Here is a 27,783-nt window from a genome sequence, read left to right as displayed (position 1 = left end):
CCCCCCATGCTTTAACCAGAGGGAAGAAACCCTCGTTGCGTCCACCAAATCTGAGGTAAAGATTGATTCTTCCCTCTGTTCCTCTCCACGAATTTGGTAATGCTCTTTTGTAGTTCTTCTTATAAATCAATATTTTTGGGTTAATTGTATCAAGTATGATCCCTCCTCTTAGCATTTCCTTGTTCCTGAAGTTAAAATTTTCGTTTTTAATTGTTTAGATTTCGTTTTTTTTAAACCATTGATTCGATTCGCAAATGTGTTATATGTATCACTTCTCGTGAGCTTTACCCATAGATCTCTCTTATTGATTTATTTAATGAAAGCATGTGTGATGCAATTTTTGATTCAATTCCTAAAGTTGTTTCCTTTTTTTTTTTTGGGTTTGATGCATCTGTAGTGTTGAAACCTTGGTTTGGTGGTGAAGACAATGCAGTTCAAGAGAAGATGTGTGACAGTTTACAGAGATTTCCCAGAAGGTTGTGGTGTTCCTTCTAGACGTATATCATCCTCCAATGCTGCTGATGAGTTCTTAAAGCAATCTGTGTTTCAGGTAAAGAAGAGTCATGATTACATTGTTGTGAGTGACTTTGTAAGAAATGATTAAGAGCTTGAAAAGTTTGGTTTTTGCAATGTTTCCTGCAGGCTCATGGATACTTCCCTGACATAAAAGAGGCATCATCAGATCCTTTGGAGACAAAGACTTCTAGAATTGACGGTTTGAGGGAAGATGGATTGATTCTTGAATCTAATGGAGGCTTTAAATATCATCAAGAGGAGGAAGGTATAGGAGGAGAAAGAAGGGAAGATAAGCAAAAGAACACGTCTTGGGTGAAGAACAAAGCTTTGAGTTCACATAACTCAACTTCTTTTACCCAAAAAAAAAGGAAAAAAACTCAAGTTGCGACAGGTGTTGTTATGGATACCTCAAGGAGAAGTATTGTTTTGGGACTCTCAGCTAAGCCAAATTGCCCTTGGACACACCCGAAGAAACGAGTAAGAAAGGTGAACCCTACTAGTCTTCTTTACTTTGTTTCTTCTTCTGAATTTTATGTTCTTGTATATATGATTGTTAATGTAGTGAAACCATTTTGAAAATGTAGGCGAAGAATCAGGTTACTCTCAAATCAAGACTCTTTCTTTAGTTACTTTTATAAACCATAGGTTTGTACAAGTAATTAGTACATTACTCTATTACATAATTACAGGTTTCAGATTATATGAATCTGAATTACAATATCTCTTTGTGTAGCAGAATTTTACTGACTTGTTTTGTTACAACTTCGGTATATTTTTCATCTGATTTTTTTTTGGTCAACAATCATTGACTCAATGAAGGGCTGTTCAGTGTTCAATTCTGATAACCAAAACAAACCAATGGACAAAAAAACCGAAAAATCGAATTCGAAGCCGTACCAAAAAAAATTGGCCAAAATTGAACAAACCAATCCCTGTTTAACTGAACACCACTACTTAACCAGAAACTCTATCCAATCCGAACTGAACCGAACCGAGGTTAAAACACAACAAACCTAATTTGTTTTCTCAATGTATTCGGTTTGATACAACAAAAAAAGATGGAACAGTAAACACCACTACTTAACCAGAAACTCTACCTAATCTCCACCGAACCGTGGTTTAGACACACACCAAATCCGTTTTCTCATTGTACAGTATTCGATTCGATTATGTTCGGTTTGATACAACAAATAAAGATAGCTAAACCGAAACTAAACCGGTTTTAATTCCCATCTCTTTCAGCAAACACTTCCGTTTATTAGGATTCTCTCAGTCAGACCAAAAATCAAAATCGGAGAAACAATGCAGAGATCGATTGCGATGACGGCGACGAGGCTTCTTCATCGCAATCTTCTCTCTGAAGGTAAACCTAGAACCGCTCCGTCTCCTCCTCCGTTAAGCCATTGCAGTTCCTGTTGTTGCTGGGTACGACGAGCTTCTTCTTCTAGCGTCAATGGTATTATTGATTTGCGAGAGAGACTAAGCAAAACTCGGCTTCGCGATATAAAGCTAAACGACGCGATTGATCTCTTCAGCGACATGGTTAAATCTCGTCCTTTCCCTAAAATTGTAGATTTCAATAGATTGTTGTGTGCCATTGTGAAGATGAAGAAGTATGATGTTGTAATCTCTCTGGGGAAGAAGATGGAAGGTTTAGGGATTCGTAATGATCGTTATACGTTTAACATTGTGATTAATTGTTTCTGTTGCTGTTTTCAAGTCTCTCTTGCTTTATCTGTTCTTGGCAAGATGTTGAAACTTGGTTATAAGCCTGATAAAGTCACGTTTGGGTCTCTTGTTAATGGATTATGTCGTGGGGATAGAGTTTCTGATGCTGTTACTTTGGTTGATAAAATGCTGGAGATTGGATATAAACCTGACATTGTTGCTTACAACTCGATCATTGATAGTCTTTGCAAAGCTAGACGTGCTGATGAAGCTCTGGACCTGTTCAATAGAATTGAAAGGAAAGAAAGGATAGGGATTAGAGCTAATGTTGTTACATTCACTGCGATTGTTAAAGGTCTTTGTGATTCAGGTAGATGGAGTGATGCTGCTCGGTTGTTGAGTGATATGATCAAGAGGAGAATCGCACCTAATGTGATTACTTACACTGCGTTGCTTGATGCGTTTGTGAAAAACGGAAAGGTTTTGGAAGCTAAAGAGCTGTTTGAGGAGATGGTACGAATGTCTATTGATCCTGATATTGTTACTTACAGTTCGTTGATCAATGGGCTTTGTATGCATGATCGCATTGATGAGGCCAACGAAATGTTTGATTTGATGGTTAGCAAGGGTGTTTTACCAGATGTGATGAGTTACAACACTCTTATTAATGGGTTTTGTAAGGCGAAGAGAGTAGAGGATGGGGTGAAACTGTTCCGTGAGATGTTTCAGAGAGGATTAGTTAGCAATACTGTTACTTACAACACTCTTATCCAAGGGTTTTTTCAAGCAGGTGATGTTGATAAAGCTCAAGAATTTTTTAGTCAGATGGATTCTTTTGGTGTCTCTCCGGATATTTGGACCTATAACATTTTGTTAAGTGGTCTTTGTGACAACGGGGAACTAGAGAAAGCATTGATGGTATTTGAAGATTTGCAGAAGATGGAAATGGATCTTGATATTGTTACATATACAACGATTATTCGAGGAATGTGCAAGACTGGTAAGGTTGAAGATGCTTGGGGTTTATTTTGTAGCCTCAGCCTCAAAGGATTGAAGCCTGATGTTGTAACATACACGACAATGATGTCAGGGTTGTGTACCAAAGGCCTACAACGTGAAATTGATGCTCTGTATACAAAAATGAAACAAGAGGGGCTTATGAAAACTGACTCCACGCTGTGCCTTAGAGATGGTGACACAACCGTTTCAGCCGAACTTATCAAAGAAATGTTGAGCTGTGGCTACGCACCATCCTTGCTTGGAGACAGAAAGTCTGGATGTCGCAACAAAGTTGTGTCTCCCTTGTAACTGTTACAGGGATTTGTGCATTTCCACTGTGTCGATATGTTAGGATCTTGCTGTTTCAGCGGTGAATAAATCACTGGCACTTTGTGTTTCTCTAAGTCGAGTTGAGAATCCCTCAATTGCTTCATCCAACCATTGAGTAATGGTGGTCAGTGAAGTGTTACCGAATGGTGAATGCATCTAGGTTCTGCAATAACCTTCTCATTCCTGATTGGAGATTCTGGATTTGGGTTGTACATTTCAAGGAATTATCTGGGAGGATTGTAATCTGTGATCACCAGCAGGCAGCAGTTCTATCGATGGTGCTGATTAGCGTTACTTCATCTTCTCCTTTTCATCTCGCGCTAAAGGTGAAATTTCTGTCTTTGGTAATCAAATCACATTTTATAGTTTGCTCGTGCTGGATAAATGGTTCATGGCTTAATTTCTCTTTCGAAATCCTTTGGGTTGAGATCGTTTTTACTACCAGGTTGGAGTTGTTCTGGCTTTTCTGTTTTGATTGAAACTGGTATGCAAAGCTATGACGTCTTTAAGTTTGTTTAGCGTTAGAAACATTATAGGAATCGACCTCCAATACATTTTTAGTATCCCTCTAAAAAAGGGATTCTTATTATCAGGCTTTCTTCTATGCAAGTTGCATCATGCAACTCATCCTTGATTCATGCTTTCTTTGTCTCATCTAGCTTATACATCATCGCAAATTCTTCTGTTTTGAAGATACACGTATTACTTACTCAAAACCAATGGAAGTGTTATTGATGAACAGAAATACATGAATAATATATGCTGTCTCGCGCTCTCTGGGATACATTTTACATTACAATTTGAGTACTAAAACGGGGTTTGGCTATGTAATGCAGGAAAAGCAGAGGAATGTAGGAAAAAGATGTATTTGGCTCAGCTTGAGGAAGAATGAGCACCACTTGGTTTCTCTCAAGCTTATCATGATTCCTCTCTTTGTACATAAACATATAGGAAAAAAATGATTTGCCTGAGGTTAGAGAAAGCCATGATGTTGTAATAAAAGGCAAAGCTTCTCAATTGTAAGAGAAATATCTATTTCCCTTGTCAATGTTATCTTTTGATCTTCCTAGTAATTGAACTAGAAAACGTAATAAACAAAGAGAATGCTTGGGTTGTGTTGTGTGTGGGAAGCCATCAGGGTTTGTTCCTTTTCAAGACAAAAACTACAATTTCTACTATTTGGTTGATATACTAACAAGTAACAACAACCCACAATTTTGTAAAAACTTTTTAGCTTGCGGTCTGATATTTTTCCTGTGTTCAAAATTTTATATATGAGAAAATAAAAATTCTGAATTGTTATATTGAAAATGAGTAAAATTGATTATTAACAAAAGGGTCTTCTTTTAAAAAAAGAAGACAGAATCAAAGAAGAACGCGCAAACCGGAATGTCAAAAGAAAAAACGCAAACCAGCAAGACTCCAGTTTCCCAATTATAAAGGTTAAACTAAACCGGTTCCAGGTTAACTAGAGACACTTGATGTTGTTTTTGTTCATACTGAAGTGAGTGTTTTTTTATCAGAGAGAGAGAGAGAGAGAGAGAGAGTAAACCTAAATCACTTTGAAGCCAAATCGAGAGAATGAGGTTTGCGATTGAATCGATGATAGCAAAGAGATTTCTTCGTCGGAGTCATTACGAGAAAGATGCGTGTTGCGGGAGACGAATTTTCTCTGGTAAGAGTTATAATTTCAGAGAGAAATTGAGTAGTAGAAGTGATTTAAAGTTAGACGATGCTGTTGATCTGTTCAGTGTTATGGTCAAGTCTCGTCCTTTTCCTCCAATCATTGAGTTTAACAAATTGTTGAGTGCCATTGCTAAGATGAAAAAGTTCGATGTTGTCATCTCTATGGGAGAGCAGATGCAGAAGCTGGGGATTTCACACAGTCTTTATACATACAATATTTTTATTAATTGTTTCTGCCGCCGCTCTCAAATCTCTCTTGCTTTAGCTCTTCTGGGAAAGATGATGAAACTCGGCTATGAGCCTAGCGTTGTCACGCTTTCTTCTCTTGTCAATGGTTTCTGTCACGGGAATAGGATTTCAGATGCCGTAGCTTTGGTTGATCAGATGGTGGAAATGGGATATGAACCCAATACGGTGACATTTACAACTCTGATTCATGGGCTTTTTCTCCACAACAAAGCTTCTGAAGCTGTGGCTTTAGTTGACCGAATGGTTGCGAAAGGCTGTCAACCGGACCTAGTGACATACGGTGTGGTAGTCAATGGATTATGTAAGAGAGGTGACATTGATTTGGCTTTACATCTTCTCAAGAAGATGGAGGGAGGAAAAGTAGAGCCTGGTGTTGTAATCTACACCACAATCATTGATAGTCTTTGCAGATATAGACACGTGAATGATGCGCTCAACCTTTTCAACGAAATGGAGAAGAAAGGAATTAGACCGGATGTTGTGACCTACAGCTCCCTCGTACGTTGCCTTTGTCATTACGGAAGATGGAATGATGCGTCTCAACTACTTAGAGATATGATTGAGAGGAAAGTCAACCCTGATGTAATCACTTTCAGCGCATTGATCGATGCGTTTGTGAAGGAGGGGAAGCTTACAGAGGCTGAGAAATTGTACGAGGAGATGATCAAAAGGTCTATCGATCCTAGTATTTTCACGTTCAATTCATTGATCAACGGGTTTTGCATGCACGATCGTCTTAACGAGGCTAAGCATATGTTTTCTTTGATGGTTAGCAAGGATTGCCTCCCAAACATAGTGACATATAATACTCTTATAAATGGATTTTGCAAGTGTAAAAGGGTATATGATGCTATGGAAGTCTTCCGTGAGATGTCTCAGAGAGGGTTGGTTGGCAACACAGTCACTTACACCACTCTTATCCAAGGATTTTTCCAAGCTGATGATTGTGATAATGCCCAAATGGTATTCAAACAGATGATTTCTGATGGTGTATCTCCCAATATCATGACATACAACATCTTATTAGATGGGCTTTGTAATCATGGGAAGCTAGAGAAGGCATTGGTGATCTTCGAGTATATGCAAAAGAGTGAACTGGAACTTGATATCGTCACATTTAATATTATGATTGAAGGGATGTGCAAGGCTGGGAATGTGGAAGAAGGGTTGAATCTATTTTGTAGCCTCAGCCGAGTGAAGCCTAATGTTGTAACCTACAATACAATGATCTCAGGATTTTGTAGGAAAGGTTTAAAGGAGGAAGCAAGTGCCTTGTTCAATAAAATGAAAGAAGATGAACCTCTTCCAGACAGTGGTACTTATAATATGCTGATCAGGGCGCATCTTAGAGATGGTGACAAAGCAGCATCAGCGGAACTCATCAGAGAAATGAGGAGTTGCGGGTTTGTTGGAGATGCTTCAACTTTTGGCTTGGTCACAGATATGTTGTTTGATGGGAGATTGAACAAAAGCTTCTTGGAAATGCTTTCTTAAGACATTCATAAGGTTCATCATAAGCCTGTTATGTTTCTTTTCTGGTAATTACTGTCTAATGCCCCAAAACTGAGAAAGCTTCCACTCTATCTCTAAAAGTTGCTCAAGTGGTGAAAAGGAACTCGTTATGAAGTTTACCAGTAAGAAACGGGTTGAAGATATTGAAAGGGAGGAGAAAGCTAGCGAAGCTCGTTCCTTACCTTCATACGTACATCTGTTTTAGTTTTTCTTCTATTCTTATGCTGTTTTAATGTAATTCTTTTTCGGGTTGTGAACTGCTTCATTTTTTCAACCAAATGGGCTTTGTATGCACGATCGCATAGATGAGGCCAACCAAATGTTTGATTTGATGGTAAGCAAGGGTATTTTACCACACTTCCAAGCTCCCTAGTGCTTGAAGTAATTCTCCCAACTCAATAGTGTCTTACTATGCGTTGTTTTAAACACAAACTCTTCTCTGTAATTTCCGGTATCGCTTTTAAAAGCAAATGAAATATATTAGAAAAAAAAAAAAAAAAGGTATTTTACCAGATGTAATGACTAATGAGTTACTGTTCCGTGAGATGTCTCAGAGAGGATTAATTAGCAATACAGTCACTTACAACACTCTCATACAAGGGTTTTTTCAAGCAGGTGATGTTGATAAAGCTCAAGAATTTTTTAGTCAGATGGATTCTTTTGGTGTCTCTCCCGATATTTGGACCTATAACATTTTGTTAAGTGGTCTTTGGTTTGGCTACGCAATGCAGGAAAAGCAGAGGAATGTAGGGAAAAGATGTATTTGGCTCAGCTTGAGGAAGAATGAGCATCACTTGATTCTTCTCTTTGTACATAAACATTTAGGGAAAAAAAATGCTCTGCGAGAGATTAGAGAAAGCCATGATGTTGTAATAAAAGGCAAAGCTTCTCTCACTTGTAAGAGAAATCTATATATTTCCCTTGNCTATCTCTAAAAGTTGCTCAAGTGGTGAAAAGGAACTCGTTATGAAGTTTACCAGTAAGAAACGGGTTGAAGATATTGAAAGGGAGGAGAAAGCTAGCGAAGCTCGTTCCTTACCTTCATACGTACATCTGTTTTAGTTTTTCTTCTATTCTTATGCTGTTTTAATGTAATTCTTTTTCGGGTTGTGAACTGCTTCATTTTTTCAACCAAATGGGCTTTGTATGCACGATCGCATAGATGAGGCCAACCAAATGTTTGATTTGATGGTAAGCAAGGGTATTTTACCACACTTCCAAGCTCCCTAGTGCTTGAAGTAATTCTCCCAACTCAATAGTGTCTTACTATGCGTTGTTTTAAACACAAACTCTTCTCTGTAATTTCCGGTATCGCTTTTAAAAGCAAATGAAATATATTAGAAAAAAAAAAAAAAAAGGTATTTTACCAGATGTAATGACTAATGAGTTACTGTTCCGTGAGATGTCTCAGAGAGGATTAATTAGCAATACAGTCACTTACAACACTCTCATACAAGGGTTTTTTCAAGCAGGTGATGTTGATAAAGCTCAAGAATTTTTTAGTCAGATGGATTCTTTTGGTGTCTCTCCCGATATTTGGACCTATAACATTTTGTTAAGTGGTCTTTGGTTTGGCTACGCAATGCAGGAAAAGCAGAGGAATGTAGGGAAAAGATGTATTTGGCTCAGCTTGAGGAAGAATGAGCATCACTTGATTCTTCTCTTTGTACATAAACATTTAGGGAAAAAAAATGCTCTGCGAGAGATTAGAGAAAGCCATGATGTTGTAATAAAAGGCAAAGCTTCTCTCACTTGTAAGAGAAATCTATATATTTCCCTTGTCAATGTTATTTTTTGTTATTCCTAATGATTGACACTCACTTAGTAAGCAATGAAGTTGTAAAATCTTCGTGGTAAAAAAAAACCTTGGACACCTCAGTTTTTGTCATAGAGTAGCCAAAAAAACTGTTGTGTATGATTTAATTAAACTGAAAAGTATAATTGTGGAAACAAAGCAATCATTACAAAGGCTTTACATTTTAAAATCTATTTGGTAACAGCTTCATTTTTATTTTTTGTTCCTTTGAAAATCTCTTTTTGTGTTTGTGAAGCGATGGGTGGTTTTACTTCTCTGTCTTGTTCCACATAGTAAACCAAACCGTACCAGAGTAGTCAGAGTGAACCGGTCGGTTATTAAATTCTGAGATGATATTGGACCGTCAAAAAAAAAAAACGATCTTCAGGTTAAAGCAGTCAGTCACTCTTTTCTTCTCGGAAACCAAATCGAGAAGATGAGATTTGCGATTGGATCGACGGCGAAGAGATTTGCTCTGTGGAAAGGTAAGACTGGAACTGCTTCTCCCTCGTTTCTCCTTTGCTGGGTTCGATCTCTTTCTGATTTCAGAGAGAAACTGAGTAGAAGTGATATTAAGTTAGACGATGCGATTGATCTGTTCGGTGAGATGGTCAAGTCTCGTCCACGCCCTTCCACTGTTGATTTTAACAAATTGTTGACTGCAATTGCTAAGATGAAGAAGTTTGATGTTGTCATCTCCTTGGGGGAGAAGATGCAGAAACTGGGAATTTCACATGATCTCTATTCATATAATATTTTTATTAACTGTTTCTGCCGCCGCTCTCAACTCCCTCTTGCTTTAGCTATTCTGGGAAAGATGATGAAACTCGGCTATGAGCCTAGCATTGTCACGCTTTCTTCTCTTGTCAATGGTTTCTGTCATGGTAAACGGATTTCTGATGCCGTAGCTTTGGTTGATCAGATGGTGGCAATGGGATATCAACCTAATACCGTTACATTTACAACTCTGATTCATGGGCTTTTTCTCCACAACAAAGCTTCTGAAGCCGTGGCTTTAGTTGATCGAATGGTTGTAAAAGGTTGTCAACCAAATCTGGTTACTTACGGTGTGGTAGTAAATGGATTATGTAAGAGAGGTGACATTGATTTGGCTTTAACTCTGCTCAGGAAGATGGAACAAGGAAAAATAGAGGCTTGTGTTGTAGTTTACAGCACAGTCATTGATGGTCTCTGCAAATACAGGCATGTGGATGATGCTCTAAACCTGTTCAACGAAATGCAGAAGAAAGGAATTAGACCGGATGTTGTTACCTACAGCTCCCTCATTAGTTGTCTTTGTAATTACGGACGATGGAGTGATGCCTCTCAACTCCTGAGTGATATGATTGAAAAGAAAATCAACCTCAATGTGTTTACGTTCAATGCATTGATCGATTCGTTTGTGAAAGAGGGGAAGCTTCTAGAAGCTGAGAAATTGTACGAGGAGATGATCAAAAGGTCTATATATCCTAATATTTACACGTTCAATTCATTGATCAACGGGTTTTGCATGAACGATCGTCTAAACGAGGCTAAGCAGATGTTTTCTTTGATGGTTAGCAAGGATTGCCTCCCAAACGTAGTGACATATAATACTCTTATAAATGGATTTTGCAAGTGTAAGAGAGTGGAAGAAGGTATGGACATCTTCCGCGAGATGTCCCAAAGAGGATTGCTTGGCGACACAATCACTTACAACACTCTTATCCAAGGGTTATTTCAAGCTGGAGACTGTGGAAAGGCCCAAATTGTATTCAAACAGATGAATAATGATGGTGTGGCTCCCAGTATCATGACATACAACATTTTGTTAGATGGACTTTGTAATCATAGGAAGCTAGAGAAAGCATTGGTGGTATTCGAGTATATGCAAAAGAGTAAACTGGAACTTAATATCGTCACATATAATATTATGATTGAAGGGATGTGCAAGGCTGGCAATGTGGAAGATGGGTGGGATCTATTTTGTAGCCTCAGCCTTAAAGGACTGAAGCCTGATGTTGTAACCTACAATACAATGATCTCAGGATTTTGTAGGAAAGGTTTAAAGGAGGAAGCAGTTGCCTTGTTCAATAAAATGAAAGAAGACGGACCTCTTCCAAATAGCGGTGCATATAATACGCTGATCAGGGCACGTCTTAGAGATGGTGACAAAGCAGCATCAGCTGAACTCATCAGAGAAATGAGGAGTTGCGGGTTTGTTGGAGATGCTTCAACTTTTGGCTTGATCACAGATATGTTGTTTGATGGGAGATTGGACAAAAGCTTCTTGGAAATGCTATCTTAAGACATTCATAAAGGTTCATAAGCCTGTTATATTTCTTTTCTGGTAATTACTTTCTATAAAGGCATTCTTATTATTAGGCTTTTTTCAATGCAACTCGTTGTTACTTATACATCACTTGCCCTTTCTCAAAAGCAATGGAAGTTTTACTGTAGCTGAACAACACACACATGAAAAACCTTTGGTGTTTCTTCTACTTTTTAGTGTGTTTGCTTTTCACAATTTGAGTACTAACTTAAACCAGTTTGACTACGCAATGCAGGTGCTTAAAACAGAGCAATGTATGAAAGAGATGTATTTGGCTACCTGTGTGAGGAAGAGTGAACGTCACTTGGTTTCTCTCAAGGTTATCACGACTTCTTTTTATAAGAAATGTAGGAAAGTTCCGGTGCCACAGAGGTTGGAAAAAGCCATGAAGTTGTAAAACTTTTCTCGGGAAAAATTCAAAATCTGTAAGAAACATACCAATTTAGTCGTTGTGTGTTTTTCTTATGCATACAGTGACATCAATAAAGGCAAAGCTTCTCACGTGTTAGAAAAATGGATCTACTTCTCCTGTCCACCTTATCTTTGTTATTTCGTATTAGACAAAAAAAGAACAGTAGTGTAAGGTTTAATTAATCAGAATATTATATTGTGGAACAAAGCAAGAATAAGGCAAAGGTATGTTCTATGATACATCTATAAAGCAAAAGCTTAGTGCTCTCTGCTTTTTTGAATTTTGAGACATACTGTGTAATAGAAAAAAAACTTCGACTCACCTAATATTATTAATCACATTCTTGTTAACACCTTCACAGTTTTCTTTTCCATTGTGGAATCTCTTTCTTTGAGTGTGTGCAACGATGGGTGCATGCTTCTCTGTCTCGTTGTCATGTGATCAAGCTGTGAATCAAGTCTCTCAGTGGTTATGTGTCAAAGAGAGCTATATTCACAACCTCGAGGAGCATCTGGCAGCTTTGGAGACAGCCATGGAAGAGCAGCTGAAGGCAAGGCGAGATGATTTGTCAAGAAGGATTGAGAGAGAGGAGAATAGAGGTCTACGAAGGCTTGCCCAAATCCAGGTATGGCTTACTAGAGTTGAGACCATTGAAAGCCAAGTCAACGGTGTGTTTAGTGTTAGAACTTCAACGGTTGTGTCTTTGTGGGTTTTGTTCCAAGAGTTTAAAATCGAGTTATCGTTATGGGAAACACGCTGTCATAATGTTGAAGCAGGTTGAAAATCTCATATGTAATGGGGTTTTTGAAGTGGTTGCTGAGCAAGCTCAATCATCTGAGGTGGTACAAAGGCCTACTCAACAAACAATATTTGGTCAGGAAACATTACTTGAAAAGATATGGACCCATCTTATGGACAATGGAGTGGGTAGTGTGGGTCTGTACGGTATGGGGGGAGTTGGCAAAACAACACTTTGTCACGATGATCAATAACAAATTTCTCCAAACAGAAGTTGCTTTTGATATTGTGATTTGGGTTGTGGTATCTAAGGATTTACAGACCCAGAAGATTCAAGAAGAGGTAGTTTCTTACCTTCATGCTTCTTGAGCCTCTCTAGGATTAATCTATGGTACTGCAAAAACATATGGGAATTGACGTGGCTGATGTTGGCTCCAAATCTGACGATACTTTATGTAGACAGTAGTGCTTATGAAATAGAAGACATAATAAACAGAGAGAAAGCTTCTTCTGTATGTGAAGTATCAGGGTTTGTTCCTTTTACAAAAACTAGAGTTTCTGCAGTTGGCTAATCTACGGGAGCTGAAGAACATCTGTTGGAGACCTCTGCCGTTTCCCTGCCTTAGGACAATCATTGTAAGAAACTGCCCAAAACTGAGAAAGCTTCCACTCAATTCGAAAAGCGGCTCATCAGGTGGTGAGAAGGGACTCGTCATAAAGTACAGAAAGAGAGAATGGTTAGAAGGGATTGAATGGGAGGATGAAGGTACTAAATCCCGTTTCTTACCTTCATGTGTTTTTAATGGAATTATATTTTGGGTTATTGTTAAAGGTACTCCCATAAAAATGTTTTTTTGGTAATAATTCTACTCTTCTGTTTGAGAAAGAGTGTTAATCTAGCATTATTTTTATGTTTCAAAGTAAGTATTGTTTTAGATTCCAATGTAAAATTTAGCATAAATTTTCAACTTTAACTTCAGATATATTGAAAAATAGCAAGAATCAATTTAAATTTTAAGGGTATAAAAATATTTTAATAAATTTTCTATAAAAAAAAAGTATTACTATAAGTTATAAACAAAATAAACCAAACCATACCAGAGTAGTCATAGTGAACCGGTCGGTTATTAAAGTGATATCTGTGCCGTCAACAAGAAAAAACAAAAAATCGAAAAAGCAGTCACTCTTTCCTTATCGAAACTATGAGATTTGCGATTGGATCGACGGCGAAGAGATTTGGTCTGTGGAAAGGTAAGACTGGAACTGCTTCTACCTCGTTTCTCCTTTGCTGGGTTCGATCTTTTTCTGATTTCAGAGAGAAATTGAGTAGTAGAAGTGATTTAAAGCTAGACGATGCTGTTGATCTGTTTAGTGTTATGGTCAAGTCTCGTCCTTTGCCTTCAATTATCGATTTTAGTAAATTGTTGAGTGCCATTGCCAAAATGAACAAGTATGATGTTGTCATCTCCTTTGGGGAGCAGATGCAGAAGTTGGGAATTTCTCATAATCACTATACTTACAGCATTTTGATTAACTGTTTTTGTCGACGCTCTCAAATCTCTCTTGCTTTAGCTATTCTTGGCAAGATGATGAAACTCGGCTATGAGCCTAGCATTGTCACGCTTTCTTCTCTTGTCAATGGTTTCTGTCATGGTAAACGGGTTTCTGGTGCGGTAGCTTTGGTTGATCAGATGGTGGCAATGGGATATCAACCTAATACAGTCACATTTACAACTCTGATTCATGGGCTTTTTCTCCACAACAAAGCTTCTTAAGCCGTAGCTTTAGTTGACCGAATGGTTGTAAAAGGTTGTCAACCAAATCTGGTTACTTACGGTGTGGTAGTAAATGGATTATGTAAGAGAGGTGACATTGATTTGGCTTTACATCTTCTCAAGAAAATGGAACAAGGAAAATTAGAGGCTGATGTTATAATCTACAACACAGTCATTGATGGTCTCTGCAAATACAAACATGTGGACGATGCTCTAAACCTTTTCAACGAAATGGAGAAGAAAGGAATTAGAGCCAATGTTGTGACCTACAACTCCCTCATAAGTTGCCTTTGTAATTACGGAAGATGGAATGAAGCCTCTCAACTACTTAGAGATATGATTGACAGGAAAATCAGTCCTAGTGTAGTCACTTTTAGCGCATTGATCGATGCGTTTGCGAAAGAAGGGAAGCTTCTAGAAGCTGAGAAATTGTACGAAGAGATGATCAAAAGGTCTATAGATCCTACTATTTACACGTTCAGTTCATTGATCAACGGGTTTTGCATGCACGATCGTCTAAACGAGGCTAAGCAGATGTTTTCTTTGATGGTTAGCAAGGATTGCCTCCCAAACATAGTGACATATAATACTCTTATAAATGGATTTTGCAAGTGTAAAAGGGTAGATGATGCTATGGAAGTCTTCCGTGAGATGTCTCAGAGAGGGTTGGTTGGCAACACAGTCACTTACACCACTCTTATCCAAGGATTTTTTCAAGCTAATGATTGTGAAAAGGCCCAATTGGTATTCAAACAGATGAATAATGATGGTGTGCCTCCCAATATCATGACATACAACATTTTGTTAGATGGACTTTGTAATCATAGGAAGCTAGAGAAAGCATTGGTGGTATTCGATTATATGCAAAAGAGTAAACTGGAACTTAATATCGTCACATTTAATATTATGATTGAAGGGATGTGCAAGGCTGGGAAGGTGGAAGATGGGTGGGATCTATTTTGTACCCTCAGCCTTAAAGGAGTGAAACCTGATGTTATAACCTACAACACAATGATCTCAGGATTTTGTAGGAAAGGTTTAAAGGAGGAAGCAGGTGCCTTGTTCAATAAAATGAAAGAAGACGGACCTCTTCCAAATAGCGGTGCATATAATACGCTGATCAGGGCACATCTTAGAGATGGTGACAAAGCAGCATCAGCGGAACTCATCAGAGAAATGAGGCGTTGCGGGTTTGTTGGAGATGCTTCAACTTTTGGCTTGGTCACAGATATGTTGTTTGATGGGAGATTGGACAAAAGCTTCTTGGAAATGCTTTCTTAAGACATTCATAAGGTTCATCATAAACCTGTTATGTTTCTTTTCTTGTAATTACTTTCTATAAAGGCATTCTTATTATTAGGCTTTCTTCAATGCAACTGTTATGCTTATACATCACTTGCCCTTTCTCAAAAGCAATGGAAGTTTTACTGTAGCTGAACAACATACACATGAATAAGCTTTGGTGTTTCTTCTACTTTTTCGTGTGTTTGCTTTTCACATTTTGAGTACTAACTAAAACCAGTTTGACTACGCAATGCAGGTGCTTAAAACAGAGCAATGTATGAAAGAGATGTATTTGGCTACCTGTGTGAGGAAGAGTGAACATCACTTGGTTTCTCTCAAGGTTATCACGACCTCTTTTTATAAGAAATGTAGGAAAGTTCCGGTGCCAGAGGTTGGAAAAAGCCATGAAGTAGTAAAACTTTCCTCGGGGAAAGTTCAAAATCTGTAAGAAACATACCAATTTTTTGTCGTTGTGTGTTTATCTTATATATACAGTGACATCTCTGGATAGATTAGACCCCATCAATAAAGGCAAAGCTTCTCACGTGTTAGAAAAATGGATCTACTTCTCTTGTCCACCTTATCTTTGTTATTTCGTATTAGACAAAAAAGAACAGTTGTGTAAGGTTTAATTAATCAGAATAATATTATTAATCACGTTCTTGTTAACACCTTCACAGTTTTCTTTTCCATTGTGGAATCTCTTTCTTTGAGTGTGTGCAACGATGGGTGCATGCTTCTCTGTCTCGTTGTCATGTGATCAAGCTGTGAATCAAGTCTCTCAGTGGTTATGTGTCAAAGAGAGCTATATTCACAACCTCGAGGAGCATCTGGCAGCTTTGGAGACAGCCATGGAAGAGCTGAAGGCAAGGCGAGATGATTTGTCAAGAAGGATTGAGAGAGAGGAGAATAGAGGTCTACGAAGGCTTGCCCAAATCCAGGTATGGCTTAGTAGAGTTGAGACCATTGAAAGCCAAGTCAACGGTGTGTTTAGTGTTAGAACAACCAGCTTCAACGGTTGTGTCTTTGTGGGTTTTGTTCGAAGAGTTTAAAATCGAGTTACCGTTATGGGAAACGCGCTGTCATGATGTTGAAGCAGGTTGAAAATCTCATATCTAATGGGGTTTTTGAAAATCTTACCTTCATGCTTCTTGAGCCTCTCTAGGATTAATCTATGGTACCGCAAAAACATATGGGAATTGACGAGGCTGATGTTGGCTCCAAATCTTACGATACTTTATGTTGACAGTGCTTATGAAATAGAAGACATAATAAACAGAGAGAAAGCTTCTGTATGTGAAGTATCAGGGTTTGTTCCTTTTCAAAAACTAGAGTTCCTGCAGTTGGCTAATCTACGGGAGCTGAAGAACATCTGTTGGAGACCTCTGCCGTTTCCCTGCCTTAGGACAATCATTGTAAGAAACTGCCCAAATCTGAGAAAGCTTCCACTCAATTCGAAAAGCGGCTCAGGTGGTGAGAAGGGACTCGTCATAAAGTACAGAAAGAGAGAATGGTTAGAAGGGGTTGAATGGGAGGATGAAGCTACTAAATCCCGTTTCTTACCCTTCATGTGTTGAGATCTAAATTTCTCCCGCTTCTTATGTTTTTTAATGGAATTATATTTTGGGTTATTGTTAGAGGTACTCCCATTTTCATGACTCTTTTCTTTTTTTGTACGTTGTTTTGAATAGGTATGATAATGGCCGGACTATAGCTTGTTACGCAGGTGGGTTTTGACGTTCCAATTGTTGTTATATACTGTAATATGTGCTTTTGCATTCTTCAGTTTAGATAACTTTGTATTGTAGATCAGTTCATTGGGTTTGTTCTTAGTCATGTTAGCCGCGTAATATGAAAACTATACTAAGATTTAAGCAAATAAAAACTAATAACCAATTTAAACATTTTTCAATTCAAAATTTTTTTTATAAAAAAAATTTACTCTATTGTTTTTTTGGTAATAATTCTACTCTTTTGTTTGAGAAAGAGTGTTAATCTAGCATTCTACTGTTGATCTGTTTAGTGAGATGGTCAAGTCTCGTCCTTTGCCTTCTACTGTTGATTTCAATAGATTGTTGAGTGCCATTGCAAAGATGAAGAAGTACGATGTTGTCATCTCCTTGGGAGAGAAGATGCAGAAGCTGGGAATTTCACATGATCTCTTTACTTACAGCATTTTGATTAACTGTTTTTGTCGACGCTCTCAAATCTCTCTTGCTTTAGCTCTTCTGGGGAAGATGATGAAACTCGGCTATGAGCCTGATGTTGTCACGCTTTCTTCGCTTCTCAATGGTTACTGCCACGGTATGAGGATTTCAGAGGCAGTTGCTTTGGTTGATCAGATGGTGGAAATGGGATATCAACCTAATACCGTTACATTTACAACTCTGATTCATGGCCTTTTTCTCCACAACAAAGCTTCCGAAGCTGTGGCTTTAGTTGACCGAATGGCTGAGAAAGGCTGTCAGCCGAGTCTCGTTACTTATGGTACGGTAGTAAATGGATTATGTAAGAGAGGGCAAATAGAGGCGAATGTAGTCATCTACAACACAGTCATTGATGGTCTTTGCAAATACAAACAAGTGGACGATGCTATTGACCTATTCAACGAAATGGAGACCAAAGGAATTAGAGCCAATGTTGTTACCTACAACTCCCTCATAAGCTGCCTTTGTAATTACGGAAGATGGACTGATGCCTCTCAACTACTTAGAGATATGATTGACAGGAAAATCAACCCTGATGTAGTCACTTTCAGCGCATTGATCGATGCATTTGTGAAGGAGGGGAAGCTTACAGAGGCTGGAAAATTGTACAAGGAAATGATTCAAAGGTCTATGGATCCTAATATATTCATTTACAATTCATTGATCAATGGGTTTTGTATGCATGATCGTCTAGAGGAGGCTAAGCAGATGATTTCTTTGATGGTTAGCAAAGATTGTCTACCAGACGTAGTGACATACAGTACCCTTATAAAGGGATTTTGCAAGTGTAAAAGGGTACAAGAGGGTATGGAAGTCTTCCGTGAGATGTCTCAGAGAGGGTTGGTTGGCAACACAGTCACTTACACCACTCTTATCCAAGGATTTTTTCAAGCTGATGATTGTGAAAAGGCCCAAATGGTATTCAAACAGATGAATAATGATGGTGTGCCTCCCAATCTCATGACATACAACATTTTGTTAGTTGGACTTTGTAATCATAGGAAGCTAGAGAAAGCATTGGTGGTATTCCAGTATATGCAAAAGAGTCAATTGGAACTTGATATATATACATATAATATTATGATTGAAGGGATGTGCAAGGCTGGTAAGGTGGAAGATGGGTGGGATCTATTTTGTAGCCTCAGCCTTAAAGGAGTGAAGCCTGATGTTGTAACCTATACTACAATGATCTCAGGATTTTGTAGGAAAGGTTTAAAGGAGGAAGCAGGTGCCTTGTTCAATAAAATGAAAGAAGACGGACCTCTTCCAAATAGTGGTGCATATAATACGCTGATCAGGGCACATTTTAGAGATGGTGACAAAGCATCATCAGCGGAACTCATCAGAGAAATGAGGCGTTGCGGGTTTGTTGGAGATGCTTCAACTTTTGGCTTGGTCACAGATATGTTGTTTGATGGGAGATTGGACAAAAGCTTCTTGGAAATGCTTTCTTAAGACATTCATAAGGTTCATCATAAGCCTGTTGTGTTTCTTTTCTCGTAATTACTGTCTAATGCCCCAAAACTGAGAAAGCTTCCACTCAATAACTCTAAAAGTTGCTTAAGTGGTGAAAAAGGAACTCGTTATGAAGATATTGAATGGGAGGACAAAGCTACCAAAGCTCGTTTCTTACCTTCATGGGTACATCTGTTTTAGTCTCTCTCCTATTCTTATGCTGTTTTAATGTAATTTTTGTTTTGTTTGTGAACTGTTTCATTTTTTCTTCTCTGTACTCTTATAAGGCAACAATCGAAGGACTAAAAGTAGAAGAAGTAACATTGAGATCGTCTGCAGATGGAATAGATTTCACTTTTCTTCTCTTCACTCACGTGATGAATCAATCACAAAGATCAAATCAGACCTTTATATTAAAACTACCAAAAGACTAAAAACTAAAAAATTAAAGAGAAAAATTTCCATTATTATTTGAAAAAAAAATCAGGTGTGTCAGAAGAAGGAACATCAAAGATCGTCTGCGAAGTAAGGATGTAGAAAAGCACTGATCATTTGCCAGACCGTAAACGACGCCGTAACGGACGCATCAATAGCGTTATTGAACAAGAAGAGTTTTGTAGCTCCATAGATGGCTTTTGTCGGATATGCTCTTGAGGTAATACATGTTCTTCCACCTTGTCCGAATCCTTCTATCATCGAATGGTCCACCTAATTAACGGAAATAAAATATTGAAAATTAATAAACTACACATCTAAATTAAATTCTTGTTTTATTGTAATGAAAGCTATTCTAGGGAAAATAAATTAAAAAAATTACCAAGATTCTCATGGTCAATTTCTCTCCTTTTAGGACGGGTACTAAACTCCCATAGATCGATGTCACTACATCGTTTGCCATGGTCGACCTATCAATAAGAATTTTTGATTAGCTAACCACTAACCATTATTCTCTCATAACCCATCATTATCCAAACTAATATTCAGAATATGCAATTTATGGATTGATTACCTTAAGTTATCAGTGCAGAAGAAAGTTTTGAGTTTTGAATCTTTTCCTTTAGTCACGTAAAAGTAAACCGGTGTGTGTTCCGACAAGCTTTGGTCAGCGAGAACAGAGAATCCGAAAGGTCCTAAAGCCCCACGCACGGTGGAGCCTCCATTGGCTTCGCAGCTAAAGTCCTCGTCGTAGCCCACCGCGGAGTTGTCTCCAAGGTTTATTTCGAGATCATCCTTCTTGATCACGAACTCGGCCTCTATATCTAGCTGAGAGGCAGAGCCCACATCAACCGGGACCACCGTCCCTGGTCCAACCGTCATGTTGAATCTCTTGCTGCTCAGTCTCAGTGATTCAATTTCCTCAACTGGCCATAGGATTAGGTTCTTCCCTGTCTTCGTGTCCAAAACAACAGTTCTTGGAATGGTCTGATCATGGTTTAAGAAAATATAATCAGCCCTAACTTGGGTTATAAGTATTAAAAACCTAACTTACGCAGTACGTTACACCAAGAAAGCATACCTGAACAGAAGCCCAACCCTTCTGTTGATCAGCAGCTACAGTGTCAGATTCAATGGTGAAACCCCATAAGACTCTGCGTCCCTTATTTTGATCGTAAAACGTCTTTGATGCATAAAATGTCCCGTAATCGTATCTCAAAGCGGTACTAATTCCGACATCGATAGAAGGGTTATCTGGGATCCATGTAGCGTTTGAATCAAAATACGTTCCAATGGCATAAAGGTCCATTCTAGTATCGTCCATGCTAGCCTTCACGACATGCTTCACGTCTCGTCCCTTGACTGAAGTGTCAAGCCCAATGGCTTCAGTCTTCGACACCGGGTAAAAGTCAACGCACTCCCACTCTCCGGTGTTGGGGACTTGGTGCAGCAAGGTATCAAGTAGCTCGTAGGTTTTGAAATCTGTAGTGTCGTAAACAAGAGACACTCCAGTTCTATTGATTTTGGAGCCGATGACGATCCGCCATTTTCCGGCTGATGTTTTCCATGCCGTTGTCGGGTCACGGAAGTCCTTTGCGCCAATACCTGGAGGAGGTAACAGAATCGGGTTGCCGGAGAACTTAACCCATTTCAACAAAAGGGGGTCGCTAGGGTCCTCAGGATAAGCAAGGTTTTGAACCTAATATAATCATATTATTATATTAGTGATTGATTGGTCCGACCAATTTTATATTGAAATGAATTTTTTTAGAAAACAATACTACAAAAGTATTTAACGATATTATTAAAAAAGGAAAATAAAATAAAGTAGTTCAACCAATTATGGTGTCTTTTTAATTAGTGCAACCAGATACGAATGTGAAAAGAGTACGTACTACACTTTGTTAAAGAGTTGTTTATTTTTGTAAATTATTCACATTTTTAATATCAAATCCTGAAACAAATATCTAGTTGTTAAAAAAAAATCACTGCTTCTGAAAAATCAATACCTGTACAAATTCGCCCGTGATACCGGTGTAGAGCATGACAATGGAGCCATCATCAAGGAAAGTGGCTGAACCGGTTATAACGCCATTAACGTCGTACCATTGGTCAGGAACCATGGCTATTGGGAGGTAAAGCCAGTGAATAAGGTCCTTTGACACGGCGTGACCCCAAACAATGTTACCCCATACGGTTCCATATGGGTTGTGTTGGTAGAAGAAATGGTACCATCCCTTATAGAACAACGGACCTGGCACATGTTTAACATTTCATTTTCGGGTTACACAATAAAATTTGTGTAAACGTAACATAATGACTTTATAGACACCAGGACCAAAATATATTATTTGTTAATTGTTACCCCGGGGAAAAAAGTAAAGTAAAAATATCTATTTAAAGTCTAAATTTTACATAAGAAAAGGGTATAAAAGCATAGCCATGTATTATTATGACTTAAATACTACTATTAATATTTAATACTAATCATCTTTCTTTTTTTTTTTTAACAAACTACTACTAATCATCTAAGATGTATGTTTTCCCACTAATTTTAAAATTTGTCAAGTTTCATGCACTTTTTTATATTGGCAATGAGTACACACATCAGTAATACCAGGCGGCAGGCGTGTAGTCCCACCATAAATCATATGAATATTCATGCTTTAGGCCGCAAATATATATAATAATTTTAAGGGCCACAAATTATATATAATATACACATACATATATTATACATATATATTTAAAGCCAGTTTTGATGTGAATTTTTTATTTTTACTTTAGTTTTCACCTTTCTTCCTAATATTAATATTTATAATTTGTTCTGTTTTTAATGAGTATTGTTTTTTTATATGCTTAACTCTATAGAATAACGTTATGTATATTCGAATTTTTGGATCGAATTGAGACCACAAACAAATGGAAAACAAATATATCGTTACCCAATCTATATAATGAGTCGACGGGATCACAAATAGAGTGTCATACACAAATGGGCAACATGGCAAGCAATGAGTGTCTTATTTACAATTGGGTTAAAAACAAAAAGCTTTTTGGGTGTAAATTGATAATTGCCTATTGTGGTCCGCAAAAGACGATTCATGTTGTCATATATCTACCAATAATTTAGCCTGGAGATATATATGATATTGACTAGACGATTTTCATATAATTAAGTAATAAGTTTCTGATAAAGTTGATGGTGGAAAATTCTACTTCTAGTGGTTAAGATTTTGATTTTTTTTTTTTTTTTTTGTGTATCTATATCATAGCCTAAGTTTATATGATATTGACTAGGCGTTTAGAGTTTGATTTTTAGAAAGAACTATATAAGTAAGGAAAAATATATAAGAGAGAGTAGAATCAGGAGCTTACCATTAGGATCTGTAAACGAAGAAGCCAGAAATTAGCCATTGATAGACGCCAGAGTAAAACAAACGCCAAAACAAAAAGGGAAAGAAGAATTTATCAATGAAAATTTCAATTCTTATATATATAATATAACTTAAAATAAATATTTAAAATTATGATGTTAGTGTAAAATTTAGAATATCGTACTGTATATGGCTCTTGCGTCACAACTAATATATAAATGTGTAATGTAATATAAATTTATAGGTAAAAAGGAACTTGAATATTCTTTAAATTTGTATGGGAAAAAAAAGAAGATGAAACACTTTTTAGCTACATTTATATAAGAAAATCAATAATGATTAGTTAATAAACTATTTCATAGCTAATAAAATGGTTATTTTTTTTGTTCATACCGTTCATCCAATGTTTCTCAGGCTGGAAATGAAACACCGTGTGTTGCCACGACAACATAGTATCATTCCACGGGAACGTTTCCCTTTTCCGACCAGAAACTCTCCAAAACCGTTCGTTGTCCTTCTCCGATACACCGGCCAAACTAGCACGTGACTCCGTCGCTGTTTCATCATTGGAACCTTCGTGTGTGTCGGTGAGAGCAACGTACAAAGCTATCAAGATCAAACTGGAAAAGACGGCGATAAGTACTTTGATGGGTCTTCTCCGGCTGGTCTCGGGGATCCGGTCAGATCTTGATTTGGATAGTGGATCTTGTGGGTAGGTTACGGGCAAGAGGAGAGCTTCGGAGCTAGCCATTTCTTGTTTGTTTTGGTGTCTTTAGTTTAGATGGTTGTAATAGAAAATGGCATGTCTATATAAGACACTCAACCAAAATAAATCATATACATAAAAAGAATAAAAAATTAGAAAGCATTAATTGAAAATCAACCAATAAACAGAAAATATTTATTTCATATTTCTTGCCTTTTTAATATATTCATATAATTAAAATATTTCTTTCATATTTTTTGCCTTTCTAATCTATTCATATTTATTTTTAAAATTTATAAGCTTAAGGCAAGAAATATGAAAGAAATATTTTATTTTTATATAAATAAAATAAAAATTGAAAAATGTGCATAATTCTCTTAATTGAAACATTTTAAATCTCTTTAAACTATCAGCATAAATAAATAAAAATATGCATAACTAACACTACAAAATAAGTTATATGAAATATGTATCACAATGATTTTGAAATATGATTACAACTACAAAAATATATGGCATATAGCATGTAAGATACAATATGACTTAATTGCACTAAATATATTATCATAAAAAAAAATTGATTTTTTCACTTTATTTAAATTCATTAGTCTTTAAATTTTAATTTATATTACTTTTAAAAAATAAAATAGCGATTATGTAAGTAGCATGAGCTAACACATAGTATACATATAATCAGCCCCGGCTCATACCCATGGCGAGAGGGGCAATGGCCATGGGACAAAGTTTTTTTTTAAAAAATCATTAAGGTAATGGGGACCAGAAAAAAACAAAAACAAAAAATTATGTTGAAAAGGGTCTTAAAACAATTGTATGCCTAGGGACAAATTTTTTTTTGAGACGGGGCTGCATATAATATAGTATAGTAAAGTGCAAACGTTTAGTGACCGTTCATGGTTGACCTACCCAACTCAAATGAACTCTAATGAATCTCCTACTGATCTCGACCCCTAAGTTATTTTTTCTTTTTCTTTCTTGTATATGTCAGACATGTTTATTTGGCCTTCTCGTGTTAGCTTTTCATGTTACATGGTGTAATATTCTCTTAACAGTCCATTGGTTTGAGATAGTTAACTACAGAAAAAAAAAGGGTGTCTGGTTGGGTGGGTCGACTATTTCTGAATTTGGTACATTAAAGTCCAAATAAAGATTTGGACTATTTCTGGCTGAGTTAAAGATTCTAACTAAAGTCCTTGTGGTTGCCTACTCACAAAAAATAGAAACATTCGGCATTACATTTTAGAAAAAAAATCAAGAAGCTATAATTATTGCTTTTTGTTTTTGTGAGAAGAAGCAATAATTATTGCTTTTTGTTTTTGTGAGAAGAAGCTATAATTATTGCTAGTGCTATGGGTATTACCGAATTAGTAAAATTAGAGAGATTAATACAAATAATAAAGGAAAGTAGTAGTCTAACGAAATCCTAAAATCAAGGAAACTTAAATGCCCACACATAAACTAAAATCAAGGTTATGAATAGGGCTGGGCATATGGGTAACCCGCTCGGGTTCGGGTATTACCCGTTCGGGTTCGGGTAAATGGGTTTAGAAAAATAGAACCCAATGGATAATTTTAGAGGTTCGGTTTGGGTTCGGTTTGGGTACTATCGGATTCGGGTCGGTTTGGGTTACAAATTTTGGAACCCGATTACTACCCAAACTACCGGGTACCCGAAAAAAATCTTTAAAAATTAATTAAATTTAAATAATTTTAGCTATATTTAGACATATATAACAAATATTTTTTATATATTTTAATTATTTTAGGTATTTAGGTATGAACTAATTGATATATTCAAAATTAAAATTATAATTTTGGATAAATGAATTATATCAATGCTAAATATTATTAATATTATAGATATTTCTATATTTTCGGGTTTTATGGGTACCCGTTTGGGTAACGGGTATTACCCTAACCCGAACCCTAATCCACGGATTTAGTAATATAGAACCCAATAGAATTATTTAGGTATACCCTAACCCAAACCGAACCTGCGTTTTCGGGTTGGGTTCCGGGTTAGGTTTTTAGGTATGGTTTTTTTGCCCAGCCCTAGTTATGAATACTTCTTTCCTCTTATTGTATCCTCTTTGTTTTTTTTTCATTAATTTTTCTTATTTTACTTCTTACCAACTTCTTTTTAGTTATTCATCTTTATTGAATTTTATTAATTATTATATATATATATACTAGATATTGCATTTTGTATATCAGCATAACTATATTTTGTTTGTTAACATTTCTACATTATTTTGTTTTATAATATTTTGTGCTTGTTTCTGATAAATTTTTTTAATTGTAATTTTACAAATTTTAATTAAAATTTAATAAATTTTATTTAAAAAAATGAAAACATTATATATACCTTATATTATGTTGGTTATATATTAAACCATAATTTTTGCCTCTGACATCAAAATACCTTGGCACGGGTCTGAGTTTCGGTTTTGGCGTTCAAAAAGTTCTCAAATCCTCCACATTATTTCACCTACAAAACAAATGCATTGTTTGGTACGGTGGTACCACTCTAAAAGGTCTTTTCATTATCAGGCATTGTTTGATGCAACTAATTTGCTTATTTATCAGTCATAACTCCTAGTTGTCCTGCTGTCTAATCATTTTTCTAGTTTAAAAGCATCACTTAGTTTCTCAAGCTTCTCTGTATGTTCAGAAATAAAAGTAATTTAAGAAAAATACTATTTAAAGTTATAATAAAAATCTAAAAGAAAAATCCAAATTCCTAGTCATAGTCATAAAGTTTTATATATTATTATAGATATTTTTATTGTGTATATACAGTAGCATCTTTGAATGGACCCATCAACTAAACCCAAAGCCGTCACTTTAGTGTTGTCGGTAAGAGAAATAATTTATCTTCATGACAATTGGGTTAAAGCCAAATTGACCATCCCTTGGTTCGAGTATTTTCACGTTTCTGTTTTTTTTTTTGTTTTTTTTTATGGTGGTGGTGACAAGGTAAAGTGGTTGAGAACATGTGATGGTGAAGGAGAAACTGTTAAAAAGATAATAGAATAAGTGTTGTGTTTTTTTTTTAATAGGTGTAAAAAAAAGGATAGACTAACTATTCTAGTTTATATAGAAAATATCATTTCTTCTTCTTTTTTTTCTTTGGTTAGTTAGTGAGTTAATAAAAGATTTAGGTTAACTCCCTTTCTTAAAAAAGAAAAACAAACTGAAACTTATTCAGTTATTTGATATAGTACATGGGGTTCAAAACCTAGAGTCTATAAGCTGTTTTTTTTTGTTTTTTTTTTTGCATGTCAACTTCAACTCAATTATTGAAAATCAGAGTTCAAAAAGAATAAACGCAAACAAAACTTTAAAACTTGAGATACTATAGATAATAGAAAAAAACATATCAAAATCTCAAAGACGTTGACACTTGATTATGAAGCTACGCTTGTTAAGTTTCATGGGCTTTTAAGACTTGAAGCATGGAAGACTCCTTCGCTTGGTATAAGGCCCCTCTCTAGTAACGCTTTTTGCAACAGCTCTTTGTAATGAAATTTGCTTATAACTTACCTATCAAAGATAGCGTTCTTCGAAATCACCCATCACATGATATATATTGCGTAGAAATCTTTTTGATATCTTGGCCAATCTCACGGATTTAGAATTTTCTTCATTGATATTACATTTTTCTGACATAAGTCCACTAAAGAATATGCATATTCTGCAACCCTCTTCCAGAGCCAAAGTACATATATAGGCTCAACCAGTTGAAATGTTGAAAGAAACAAATACAACCAAAAAGAACATAGCAACTTAATTCATTTGCATTGCCGTGCACCTGATAAACGGTATCCAAAGGAGAGTTCCAAGGGATAGAAGACGTTCGACACAGCATGAGCACATGACAAAAATGACCCATATAAGTTTTGGGATAAGATTTTTAAAGGCTTGAGTTAATTCAACTGATCATTATGTCACTTCATACTCCATATATTCTTATGTCCTAAATTGAACTAATAATCAATGAACAAACCCGACTTTTTCTAAAAAAAGAGAAAATTATTTCCATTTCTTCACTCACAATAGGATGAATAATCACACAGATCAAATCAGATCCATTATATAATTAACAACAGTCATAAAACTGTAGAAAAAAAAAGATAGAAAAATGAATCCCCTTATCATATGTAAATAATCAGGTGCGGGAAGAAGGAGCATCAAAGATCGTCGGCAGGGTAAGGATGAATAAAAGCACCGTTCATTTGCCAGACCTTAAACGACGCAGTAACGGTTGCATCAATAGCGTTATTGAACAAGAAGAGCTTTGTAGCTCCATA

The 27,783-nt window shown here is 36.6% G+C and overlaps 8 protein-coding genes across 11 annotated transcripts in view; 6 read left to right on the top strand and 2 right to left on the bottom strand.

Moving 5' to 3' along the window:
* Window positions 13–1,295, top strand: LOC104714608. Of its 3 annotated transcripts, none has more exons than XM_010432037.2 (4): window positions 13–55; window positions 398–550; window positions 643–993; window positions 1,101–1,295. In XM_010432037.2, the coding sequence occupies exons 2-4, from the start codon at window positions 428–430 to the stop codon at window positions 1,140–1,142; spliced, it is 516 nt and encodes a 171-aa protein (XP_010430339.1). In that variant the 5' UTR covers window positions 13–55; window positions 398–427; the 3' UTR covers window positions 1,143–1,295. The 3 variants fall into 3 exon arrangements, with proteins under 3 accessions (XP_010430339.1, XP_010430337.1, XP_010430338.1); XM_010432035.2 differs by having other exon boundaries at window positions 643–1,002; XM_010432036.2 differs by having other exon boundaries at window positions 13–96; window positions 643–1,002.
* On the top strand, window positions 1,791–4,586 carry LOC104714607 (pentatricopeptide repeat-containing protein At1g62680, mitochondrial-like). Its single transcript, XM_010432034.2, has 2 exons — window positions 1,791–3,839; window positions 4,350–4,586. The coding sequence occupies exon 1, from the start codon at window positions 1,819–1,821 to the stop codon at window positions 3,490–3,492; it is 1,674 nt and encodes a 557-aa protein (XP_010430336.1). The 5' UTR covers window positions 1,791–1,818; the 3' UTR covers window positions 3,493–3,839; window positions 4,350–4,586.
* On the top strand, window positions 5,179–6,942 carry LOC104714606 (pentatricopeptide repeat-containing protein At1g63130, mitochondrial-like). Its single transcript, XM_010432032.1, has one exon. It carries the CDS (start codon window positions 5,269–5,271, stop codon window positions 6,940–6,942), a length of 1,674 nt encoding a protein of 557 aa, XP_010430334.1. The 5' UTR covers window positions 5,179–5,268.
* On the top strand, window positions 9,303–11,042 carry LOC104716052 (pentatricopeptide repeat-containing protein At1g62930, chloroplastic-like). Its single transcript, XM_010433398.2, has one exon. It carries the CDS (start codon window positions 9,363–9,365, stop codon window positions 11,040–11,042), a length of 1,680 nt encoding a protein of 559 aa, XP_010431700.2. The 5' UTR covers window positions 9,303–9,362.
* On the top strand, window positions 13,530–15,272 carry LOC104714605 (pentatricopeptide repeat-containing protein At1g62670, mitochondrial-like). Its single transcript, XM_019230218.1, is given in 1 exon segment — window positions 13,530–15,272. A coding segment is annotated over 1 exon segment (1,680 nt). The 5' UTR covers window positions 13,530–13,592.
* LOC104714603 (pentatricopeptide repeat-containing protein At1g63130, mitochondrial-like) lies at window positions 17,291–18,937 on the top strand. The gene is made up of 2 exons (XM_019230130.1): window positions 17,291–17,647; window positions 17,804–18,937. The coding sequence occupies exons 1-2, from the start codon at window positions 17,303–17,305 to the stop codon at window positions 18,935–18,937; spliced, it is 1,479 nt and encodes a 492-aa protein (XP_019085675.1). The 5' UTR covers window positions 17,291–17,302.
* Window positions 19,237–23,552, bottom strand: LOC104714602 (acid beta-fructofuranosidase 3, vacuolar-like). 2 transcript variants are annotated; one of them, XM_010432028.2, is made up of 7 exons: window positions 23,143–23,550; window positions 22,751–22,759; window positions 21,382–21,626; window positions 20,454–21,071; window positions 19,947–20,359; window positions 19,755–19,842; window positions 19,237–19,645 (listed from the first exon to the last, which is right to left on the bottom strand). In XM_010432028.2, the coding sequence occupies exons 1-7, from the start codon at window positions 23,498–23,500 to the stop codon at window positions 19,445–19,447; spliced, it is 1,932 nt and encodes a 643-aa protein (XP_010430330.1). In that variant the 5' UTR covers window positions 23,501–23,550; the 3' UTR covers window positions 19,237–19,444. The 2 variants fall into 2 exon arrangements, with proteins under 2 accessions (XP_010430330.1, XP_019085284.1); XM_019229739.1 differs by lacking the exon at window positions 22,751–22,759 and having other exon boundaries at window positions 23,143–23,552.
* Window positions 27,467–27,783, bottom strand: part of LOC104714601 (acid beta-fructofuranosidase 3, vacuolar) — a 5,901-nt gene continuing 5,584 nt past the window's right edge. Inside the window, exon 8 of the mRNA XM_010432027.1 lies at window positions 27,467–27,783. Coding sequence (XP_010430329.1) covers window positions 27,664–27,783 — 120 coding nt within the window. The 3' untranslated portion in view covers window positions 27,467–27,663.

The sequence above is a fragment of the Camelina sativa genome, chromosome 9 (genome assembly GCF_000633955.1).
Source record: "Camelina sativa cultivar DH55 chromosome 9, Cs, whole genome shotgun sequence".
Lineage (NCBI taxonomy): Eukaryota > Viridiplantae > Streptophyta > Magnoliopsida > Brassicales > Brassicaceae > Camelina > Camelina sativa.
Note: the sequence above shows the minus strand (reverse complement) of the source record. Positions and strands in the feature narration are given on the sequence as shown.